The sequence below is a fragment of the Adiantum capillus-veneris genome, unplaced genomic scaffold, assembly GCF_014529385.1.
Source record: "Adiantum capillus-veneris isolate H3 unplaced genomic scaffold, ASM1452938v2 Hic_scaffold_325, whole genome shotgun sequence".
Taxonomy (NCBI): Eukaryota; Viridiplantae; Streptophyta; class Polypodiopsida; order Polypodiales; family Pteridaceae; genus Adiantum; species Adiantum capillus-veneris.
The window spans coordinates 6,183,132-6,194,284 of NW_028221436.1; the positions used below are offsets into that span (position 1 = coordinate 6,183,132).

General features: G+C 40.4%; 1 protein-coding gene across 1 annotated transcript; it reads right to left on the reverse strand.

Moving 5' to 3' along the window:
* Window positions 1–6,170: 6,170 nt before the first annotated feature.
* On the reverse strand, window positions 6,171–10,557 carry LOC147417205 (uncharacterized). Its single transcript, XM_086507835.1, has 4 exons — window positions 10,506–10,557; window positions 10,333–10,420; window positions 6,469–6,561; window positions 6,171–6,308 (listed from the first exon to the last, which is right to left on the reverse strand). Exons 1-4 carry the CDS (start codon window positions 10,553–10,555, stop codon window positions 6,186–6,188), a joined length of 354 nt encoding a protein of 117 aa, XP_086363961.1. The 5' UTR covers window positions 10,556–10,557; the 3' UTR covers window positions 6,171–6,185.
* Between the last annotated feature and the right edge of the window lie 596 nt (window positions 10,558–11,153).

Sequence of the window (11,153 nt, forward strand, 5' to 3'; positions counted from 1 at the left end):
TTTTTTTTTTTTGAACCTATGAGATGTGAAAATAGATGAAATGGAGGGAGAGAAAAACTACTTGTTCCATATGTACGAGTAGTGATCAAGATTTATCCCCTTCGGGGTAGTAAATGAACCTAAGGATTCCTTGTATTAGAAGGAAGGCCTCAATGTCGGACAGAAATGAATTGGTGCGGGGGGAAGAATTTGGCACAATCGGTGCACCAACTGCCAGTTGCAACGTAGTTCAAGATGTTCAAAACAAACGGGCCAGACAAACTTGAACGAAAAAGCGAGATTGCCCCAATTGGGCAGGATTGAAAACTTGGTGTAGAAAAAATCCATCCTTTCCCGCGCCTCCACCCTGCTCCTATTTCCTCTTGCGGAAGCCATTAGAGCCGTATGTTTCCAACAATACCTACACGGTTCCGGGGGGGGGGGAACCTATCCCGATCAACCGGCTTTATCGAGAAAGGCTTCTTTTCCTAGGTCAACAAGTCGATGACGAAATTGCCAATCAACTTATTGGTATCATGATGTATCTAAATAGCGAAGATCAGGCCAAAGATATGTATTCGTATGTAAATTCCCCCGGCGGGGCAGTATTAGCCGGAATATCTGTTTACGACGCGATGCAATTTGTTGTACCAGATGTACATACTATTTGCATGGGACTCGCCGCTTCAATGGGATCTTCTATTTCGGCTGGAGGAGAGATTACCAGACGTATAGCACTGCCCCACGCTTGGCGCCAATGATTTGTCTAAATTAATATTTTGCCTTCGCTCGATTGAGGTAACAATAGCATGGCAACCAGTACTTAGTGATTTTCTCCACACCACACATATTTAGTTAAAATTAAAATAGCGAAGTACTGAAAAGATAAACGGAATCAAGGAAATCTTTTTAACTCGTGTTAGATTTGCCATAGATTAAATTCAATATATCTTAGCGTCATAAGTCATATAAGATATATGGTGTATCAAAATCCTAACTTTTTTTTTTCTTCTCCTTCCAGTAAAAAACAGAATTTGGGATTCGAACAGTGTTGATTCCTTCGTCCATCGGGGGTATACATAGCAAACTTCGGGATTGCAAAGGCAATTAAGTGACGGAGCCATCGTAGTACTCCATAGGGAAGGATGGTGAAATACAACAATGCCATTTCATACATGTAGTATGGAAAGAGTGAGGGAGGGACCGACAACGAAGTAAGCAAAGGCCTGCAAAAGAACGATTAATTCCTAAATAGAAATCAATATAGTTATAGATTTCTATTTATTTACTTATAAATTTATCAAAGTAGGCAAACTTCGTTGGCTTTAAACTGCAGTTGTATGAGGTAGCCGTATGCAGAATATCTGCTTGTACAGTTAGACTTAATCAGAGTCACCTAATCAGGGTGATGATTCATCAACCCGCTAGTTCATATTATGACGGACAGGCTGGAGAATGTGTCATGGAAGCGGAGGAAGCGTCGAAACTACGTGATTGTATAACCAAAGTTTATGCCCAAAGAACTGGCAAACCTTTGTGGTTAATTTCCGAGGACATGGAAAGAGATGTATTTTTGTCAGCGGAAGAAGCCCAGGATTACGGTGTTGCGGATCTAGTAGCGGTGGAAAATGTTTCACGCTGAAGATTCATTGAAAAAAAAAATTACCCGAAATTCAATTTTTTTTTTCTTCGCAGTTTCATGTATTTTAAGTTAATGATTCACCCCTTTAGAAGCAGATAGAAACAGATTTGCAAAGTTATTTCTGATAGGTCGGAAATATAAAGGTCTTATTGGGTGTGAAAATGCGTCAAATTTTACCAATTGGTTGAGAATCTTTCAAACCGGATCAATCTTCTGCGTTTTCAAGCATGCCGACAAACCAACAACTTATTAGGAAGGCGAGGCAACGGCTGGAGAGTGGGACGAAATCCCCCGCTCTTCGTGGGTGCCCCCAACGGCGGGGAGTGTGTACTAGGGTGTATGTGTGACTTGTTTGGATCGAGAACCTAAACTATTTGGAGATCAATGCTGCAGGATAATCTACCAGATGAAGTGGTAAAAAAATTCATAATCCACCTGTTTCGATGGGAAATAGCAATTCGTGGTTGAAATCGGTGCGAACCCGATCTTTTCAATTTGGGAAGGTGGAGGTAAATCGGTAATAATAAAAATTTAGTTATCAAACGAAGTCGGGCTGGGCTGGTGGTATCAACTTTCACACCTACTTTGCCAATTACACCTCGGCGGCAACAACTAGGGTCAGCCATTCTGCTAACCCCCGGATAAAATATCGCAACTATACATATGATTTCCTTTATCAACTAAGAAATCTGATTCAAAAAGCGTCAAGAAGCTGAGTGAAATATTGGGGATCGTGCGGCCCACCAACAGTAGTTCCACTTATCCGATCTCGGAACAAGTCTATACTCCGGTATATAGGGGGGATCCAACTGCCAAGACAAATTGACCACGGAAACATCGGAATCTGTAACATTTTTGGTACAACGTATGCCTTTTAGCCTAGTAGGCGGGAAGGTGAGTATCGGAGTACTTGCGGAAAGGAAAGCCGGAGTAGCAAAAGCCATTGGAATATCTAATTCTCACATGAGGTAAGAATAAAAAGAGGAAAAAGGTATTGCAACTTACTTACACCCCTCGGCAGAACATGAGGCAACTAGTTTGAAGGATACATGGTATGTGGCGTTGAAACCCTTAACAAGCAAAGTAGAAATCTGCGGTTGGGGTTTCAAAAACTTCAATGAGTTATTTGAGTAATTATGCTTTGAAGATACGGAGTTTATCACTCCCAAAATTGACATCTCTAGTTACGGATGTTGAAGTAAAACTATTTAAAGAAATGGAAGAACTAGAAAATCAATAGATTATTTTTTTTTTATTGAAAATCTGAGATTTTTGTGAGGCTATACGTATAACGACTAGAGTAAAACGAGGATCTGTGGCTCGGAAGTATCGCAAAAACATTCTCGATTTTGTGTCCGGTTTTCGGGGGGCTCATTCAAAATTGTTTAGAACGGCAAACCAGCGAAGGGGTAGGTCTTTAGCTTATGCTTATGTAGATAAAAATAATAGCAAAAGAGCCTTTCGCCGTCTCTGGATTGCTCGGATTAATGCAGCAGCGCGGAGAGATGGAATTACCCACAGTTCGGTAATTCATAGTTTGTACAAAAATCGGATTGCCTTGAATCGCAAGACACTTGCTCAAATCGCTACTCCAGATGCCTACTGTTTTTCTATGATCATAGAAAAAGTTAGCAAAATAAAAATTTGATGATCCGCGGCGGTAAAGTTACGCCTCTCTAAGTCTCATTTAGACAGAAGAGAGGCGAATAAACCAAATTCCAAATTGAGTTACGTATTTCTCGTAGTAAAAAAAAAGGGGGGGGGGGGCGGAAGGACAGACTACCTCGTAGATATCGATCGGTTTGACTCAACAAAACTCAAAACTACCTTGAATTGCATCTGTTTCGCGGTAAATGCTCATTTGATAAGTTAAAGAATCTGCTAGAGATTAATTTATTCTATTTAATAATCTAACTTTCGTTATTTGAAAAGGGCAGCAAGGCCAAGATGCGGGCTCTTTTTATTGCCGTAGCTATCAAACGTTGCTGCTTCGAGGTCAATCTATTCATTCGTCTTGATAATATTTTGCCTTGCTCACTCACGAATCGACGAAGTAGACTCGTATTCTTGTAATCAATAGTTTCATCAGAACGAATGGACGGAGAACGCCTACGGGAAGAGTGTCTAGATTTATTCATGATATTTCTTTGTAACTACCGATATTTACTTATGTTGGATATCAATTCCCTCCGAACCAATTGCAATTTTTTTTTTTTTTTTTACTTCTTCGACTCTTTGTGCAAGGTATGCTTGTGACAATGGAAGCAATACTTCTCTGACTCCAGCCGAGCGGGTGTGTTACGACGATTTTTACGTGTAGTGTATCGGCAAAGACCCGCGGATTTTCCACTGGTTTTTCTCTGAATACAACTTGTACATTCCAAAGCAATAGTTACCCTTGCATCTTTAGTATTGGCCATGGAATCAGATGTACTCTAATTTAATTAGTTTCCCCAAAAAGAGGGGGTGAGGGTCGCATGTAGATCCATAGCAATAGAAACGAACTACTTACGAAGTTTCGACCTATGAAGTAAATAGATTAAACACTCCCATCACTAAATTGAGTCATTATTACGTGTATGACGAACCATAGAGTTCTCACTTCGTATGGTTCCTACACGGCTCCTTTGGTTTAGTTAATAACAATAAGTTAGGGAAATGGAAATAATAAAGCATCCGGAAAGAATCGATTTGTTTCTATTAATAAACCAGCCAGTAAGCCAAACCATATTGTAGCTACAACAGGGCTGTGGAAAGATATATTTTTACATGTTGCATTGGAATCCTCCTTCTTATCAATTTTTTATTTCCCTACCTACTTGCCTTTATCCTCACCAGCTTTACTACTTAAAATCTAACTATATCTAAATCAAATTCTCACATTTACTTGAAAGAAGAATAAAGTTTTTTCCAGTACCCGACTCCAGAATACTAAGTCGAGAAGTGGTGTAGAGAATGAAAAGTGGGAATTAAAATAAAGAGAGGGCAGGGATTAGCAGCTTCCCAAAAAATGCATTCCTACTTCGACGGTAGCCAGTATTCGTGGGAAAAGATTATAATCAATTGGATCGAATAACAAGCAAGGGGTTGATGGTATCAAGTACAACCAAAAGGGATGTAACGCAGCTCGGTAGCGTGTTTGTTTTGGGTACAAAATGTCGCAGGTTCAAATCCCGTCATCCCTATCTCCTATACGTGGAACAACTGGCAGGGGTGACAGTTGTTGCCCCACTTACTTGATCTCTACCTCCTTTCTCCCTACAAAAAAAAAAAGGGAAGTCAACACTTTTTTCTTCCCTTCACGCTGGGGAGGAAAGATGCTGCAACTCCCACTTCCTTCATAGGTCAAAGTAACCCCTTCCAGAAAGAGGCGCCTTTAGTTCAGTACGGTAGAACGCGGGTCTCCAAAACCCGATGTCGTAGGTTCGAATCCTGCAGGGCGTGCCTACTGCTAGGGATTGCTTAAGCGATACGCCCCAAAATTGAAGTGGACGTAGAACTAAAGATTATCGTTGTAGAAGCGATCTTCCACATCTGCTAATTGTTTTTGAAATACGGACAGAAAATACTCGAAAGGAATAGTGGTGGGAGGGGGGGGGGGGCTTTCGCCATATATATTTTTAATTCATTTACCTTCCCAATCCCAAAATATCCCTTTTGTTTAGGACGATATCTAACTAGATATTCATCGAATATCTAATTGATCGCCCCGTCGGTATTGAAGGTATGCAGTTACAAATAATCCAGCTAGGGTTATTGGAATCGAACCTAACACAATTCCAGAGAGTAATGCTTCAACCATTTCAATTTGTAAACATTTGATACAAACAAATACTTACCAAAATACCTTACACATTAACTAGTAATTGATTGTTGGTAGGTGCGACGGATTAGTAATCGATATGTGTTAAAGACCCTTTCTAGTTTTGATCTCCTCTTATCTTCGAGAAGTAGTAATGATGTAATGAGTTGCAGAATCTGAATTTTGTTCAATCCAACAAATAGAGCTAGGGTAAAAGTTAATGCGAGCATCAGAAAAGCAAAGTAGCTTAGTGAAGTGAACATATATCTGAATACAAGATTGTCTAGCAGATGGGTTAGTATATAACTTTCTTGGGTAGTTTATCATCCCGAGTCCCCAAATCAAAGTTGTTTACTTAAATCTTAAATATGGTACGTTATATCAATCAAGTGTATGTCTGGGGAGTTAAAATTTTTCAATTTTGCAGATTCGGGGAAAACCCAGACATCCCGCTTGCGTCGTTCCGAGGTTCATACAATACCAAAACAACATTTCTCACTACTCCACCTAGGAGTAAATCACCAAGCATTGAAACCAGTATGAAAACCACAGTCAAACAGTTCAAATCAGGCACCAAGACCGGTTTTAAAACAGATACCGTCCATTTCAAAATCACCAAACAAGTTCTCAAATAGATTCAGAAAACTGCTCATTGAAACTGAATAAGCATTCTCGACATCAGTCGAGTTCAAAAGTGGATAAGACTTCCATCCCGAAACTGCTTTGAATTTAAAGTTATCTTTAATGATTGACGAACGATGCTCACACCTGTACAAAGCTCTCCACCTCTTCTATTCGAATCTTCAAGGACTGCATCTTTCCATTTCTACGAGGACTTTGCACCTTCGAAAAGAACTTCCAGGCTTCTTTCATTGCACTTAGGGCCTAGATTTAGAGATCAACAAGAGACCAATAGCATATTCTTTGAGAAGAGACAATTTATCTCAAATACAGTGAAAAGTATCTACATTACACCTCAACTAATTTAACTGCTTTATGATGTTCCGTAAGGGTTTCTTCAAAGTTCTCGCTGCATGAATTTCACCTTTTCATAGTCCCGGAAACCATCAATTTCAACTTGTGCACAAGCCTCATAAAAGGAACCTAACAATTCCATTTCTCCAGCTTTTGTATACATCTAAGCCATGATAAGTATGAAGGAAATTAAAATCTTTTTGTAATGAAGTTAAAGAAAGAGCCAAACTAATAACAAATGAACTGTGATGTGAGTGAAACTTATAACAAATGAACCTGAAAAAAAGTACAATAGTGGTGCTATTTTTATCATCAAAGCAAAGACACTCATAGATGGCCTCCACTTCATCACAGCAATAAAATTTGAAGATCTCTTACATCCTAGCAGTAACATCCTTGACGCATGAGCTCATCAGATTGCTGTCCCCAGCAGGTGACGAGGCCCTTAACATCATCCTTGGGATTGTCCTCAGCTTTTCCTTCTTGCTCCAGTTGATACTTTATAGAGCATCCTTCAATTTAGTGAGGTTCATTGTGATGGAGTGAATATTGTTAAAACCACCAAAACTTGGCGTGTGACCTTCCAGGAGGAATTCTTGTGGGTATGGTGACTCCTCACCTAGTTCATTCCTCAACGCTCCTCACTGATTCAAACTTACCTTCTCTCACCCTGTCCCCCCCCATTGCCTCAGAACTTGGAAACAAACCCCTCTAGACCTCTTCCCTTCAAACTCTATGCAAAGCCTCCTCAACAATTCCACCTCTTCCGCACAGACGTCATATATGGCATTGAGCGGCTACCTCAAAAGCTCCATTTAGGAGAGAGTGGAACTACTACTGGCAGCGTCCTCACAGATATCCAAGATCACCTCACCCACCAACATTCACAAAAGACTAGGCAATGGAGATGCTTGCGCAATCCTCTCCGCTTGCCAATCTCCCTTTAGGAAGAGATGAGGTCTAGGAGGAAGTCAACCCTCTAGTAGTATGAAAGTGAGCATCGACAATTGTTGGATGCAAACAGGCTACAACAACTTGTTTAAATTAAACTTAAATTTTCCCTCTAAAATGAAATTTGAAATCTAGTGTGAAAAACTATATCACATAACATATCTATGGAAAGGGGTCAGTGTGTCGATTCTAAATCTATAATCTCCGCGCTAAAATTTAGAGATTATATACTAGAAGTAAGGTAATCTCGAAAATCATAAAATTGCCCTCCTCTTTTAGGGGGAAAATTGCATCCTTTGACCACTCGTACACCTCTCTTACACACGAACATTCTTGCACACATGCCATACACCTATTTGTCAAAATTTTATTAAACCTCCATAGTCGCATGGCAAGTTACAAGGTCCTCTTAGACCCCATTCCCTTCCTAATGGCCCGCCCATTAAATTTCTAAGACAATGATTGCTTGTTCAATGGCCACCCAGAGGTGCAAAAGTTCCCCGTCGAATGCTTAGACAGTTCGAACTGTGGATGAGTGCTCAATGGCTGCCCAGAGGCACAAAAGTGGAGAGAATTCAAGATTTCCCCAAAAACTATTAGTTGATTTTTAAACAAAATCGCTAAACTGACCTCCAACATGCTGAGTGCAAGGCTGTGGGTGATATGTAATTAACTCTCATGTCTGCTCAATGGACTAAGAACTTCAATCCTGTTGATACCTCACAGTTTTGGTACCCTGTGTGGGTGGTGCTGTCAAACCATGTAGTAGTGAAGATCTCACACAGTAGGCAATCGAAAGGAAGAAGGAGCAGAGTGCAAGTGAGTCTTAGAGAGCTGATTTTTTTTTGTCCGTGTCTATGTACGCACACTTTCAAGGCAAATTCTGGTTCCAATTGCTACGACAACACGCACACAACCTCGAAAGTATTCCCATTAGGTGTTCTAGAGGATTATCATCCTCAAAATCTCCTTATGGGTGGTATGTGAAAAATAGATTTTTGATAGCTATTTTGGAGCTCAATTGAGCCTAAACATGCCCCGAGCACGTGGCAAAGACAAGTTCTCAGTGCCCATGGATTCACACTTTGAGAGAGCCACATAGCTTGGAGGTGTAGTTTTTGAAACATCAATGGTATAACTGATCCCACTATGGCCCGTAGCTTAGTTACCTGGCTTAAGCTCAATAGGGTAAACAACATAGCATTGCAAGAGATCAAAGTTACAGACAGTGACCTGGATGCTCGCCTTCAGTTGTTGTTGTCAGACCATTTCTAAGCGTGGTCCACTCACTCTAGAGGTGCAAGTGGCACCGCTCTTGGAGTTCCTGTGGATTGGGACAGCTGCTCAGAATGTTCAAAGACGCCAGAGAGACACCAAATGGTGTTCCTTCCCCTTGCCTCTAGTTTGTGGAGGGAAGATGGTCTTTGGATACGGCTGGGGCTCTGTAGCAGAGGGAACTAGACTATGGAGAGATGTGAGCCAGGTCCAAGACACTGTTATTCCGGAGGTGTCTTTAACAAGGTGGAAGATTTTGAAGGCAGGTGAGAGAGAAAAGTGCTTGTCTTATCAGGGTCAGATGGGACCCCATGGCAAGAATGGAAGAACACTGCATACCTTTAGATGTTGGACAGACCAGTGAGTTTACATGGCAGATGGACTCTATGGAAAGAAAGCTTGAGGGCCTATGTTGCAGGCTCGGTCTTCCACATGATCAACAGGGCCAAGGGTCAGTTTTGCATCTCATCCTGGACACCTAATCACTATCCACTGGTTGTCACTCTAGAAGACCAAAGTTATAGGATCTAATCTCCTACCAATAAAGTGAAGCCTATGCATATGGAGTGTAAGCATATGGAATGAGCTTACCTTTAAGCCAAATGTTAATCATAGTGTCTAGTTCCTCAGGTTTACAAATTGTTGTTGTGGTGCTTTAAATTTGCTAATGTCACATTCATTATATAGCTTTATTGGCATGGAAGCTGCAATATCTAGCACTGCTTCTACATACATAGAGTAGGGGCCGAACCAGAAATTTCTGAGCGAGTTTGTCAAAACTGATGCTCTCAAAAGGAGTGAAAGTACCCTTCTTGACAGGGATGTGTGAACAGCCTTTAGAGAGACCAAAAGGAAGAAACTGGAACCGTCCATCTAAAGTCACCCTGCTTATGCTTTTGCTTTCATGCCGAATCGTTTCTATAACTGAGATGGACTTCTCAAGAGAAATAGATCTGTTACACCTGATTAGCATAGATAGATTAGAACTCATGCTAAGCAGCACTAATGCATGATTATCTGAAGCAGCAAAATTCAACTGATTAGCCTGTTCCAACATCTCCACTGAATAATGAGATTTTTGCTTCAGTAATGGTCTTGTAGTCTCTGATCAGTAGTCTTATGATCATCCCCATGTTTTGAAGCACCTCCTCGATCAGGATTTTCTTGCACAAACAATAATAGTGGTCACTTGCAGGAATCTCTCACGGGTTGAAGATGAATCGCCTGGGCAATACAACTTGTGGCCTTGAGTTAGTGCAATTGAACCCTGGGAGCAGCATTAAAGATAGTGGGTTGCTGTTGGAATCACCCTCAATCAAAAGGGACTCAAGGAAAGACAATGCATCAGCCTCAAGCGAGCTCTCATGGAGCTATGAAGTGTAGGCCATGGCTTCCTGTACAGACATGGCAACTAAAGATCCAAAGTTCTCTCAGCACTCATTCTTTCATTGAAAAGGCTAGAGCCTTACATGGCCGAAGATAAAAAAAAAGAGAGCATACCTCGTGATAAAGTAAGGATTACTTCATCCATGACATCATGAGAGAGTAGAAGGGTCACACACAGGGCAGGGCTTACCCAATGACAGCAAAAGTGTAACCTTCTAAACCATGTGAAAAATCTATCTAAGAATCTATTTCTTGGATTGCAAACATCAGGACTTTTCAGGATTAACACATAGACCCACAAAAATAAGAAACTTGAGCATACCTGAACAATCCTCTTCATGATATTTGCATCATGGTGCCAATTTAGAGTCTGCAAATACCCAGCAGCAAGCACATATAGTTGCTTTTGTCTGCACAAAATAAACAAGCCTCAAACATCAATTGTGAATGAAGATATGGCCACTCAATAGATCAATTTGTTACAATAAAACTCACCTAGAAACATTTGCATATATAAGAACTTTCTCAGTGTCACCTGATTTCATCAAAGCCTGTATAAACAATTAAAGATTCAATATCATGAAAATCTCTTTCAACAAACTTATTTACTTAATGCTCTTCATGTGTGTGTGATCGATTTCATCAAAGCCTGTCCAAACAATTAAACATACAATATGATGAAAACCTCATTCAACAAAGTTGTTTACTTAGTGTTATTCATTTGTGTGTGCTCGTATATTAAAACATCCCCCGAGTGCAGGGTGAAGGCTATAAAAAAGAATCAGCAATGTGGTGTGTTCTCTCTTAGCAATAAGTGGCTAATGATCAAAGCATAACAGAAAGAAAGAAAGAAATTAAGTAAGAAGAAAGAAAGCTCTATTAATGCCTTCTAAAGGCCAAGCACAACTTTTGAGGCAGATAAGAGTATATGAGTGTTTTCTTTGGCTATCCTAAAAGCAAAAAAAGGAACATAAAGAAATACTTTCAAAATAAACCGAAGGTTGCAAGTAAACTACCCATTAAGTATGTGGCCGGTGATGGATGGATGAATCATGGGCTCGAACAATATCTGCCTGTTGTAATGTGACACCTCTTTGAATGTTGGTAGGTGGTACTAAAGCAGCTCTCTCCCAAAAGTCTTGT

Excerpts from the sequence above, each read along its gene's own strand:
- LOC147417205 (XM_086507835.1), bottom strand. The coding sequence starts at position 10,555 with ATGAAATCAGGTGACACTGAGAAAGTTCTTATATATGCAAATGTTTCT. Across the intron at positions 10,421-10,505 it reads ATATATGCAAATGTTTCTAG|ACAAAAGCAACTATATGTGC; the intron begins GTGAGTTTTATT and ends TATTTTGTGCAG. Across the intron at positions 6,309-6,468 it reads GTTTCCGGGACTATGAAAAG|GCCCTAAGTGCAATGAAAGA; the intron begins GTGAAATTCATG and ends CTCTAAATCTAG.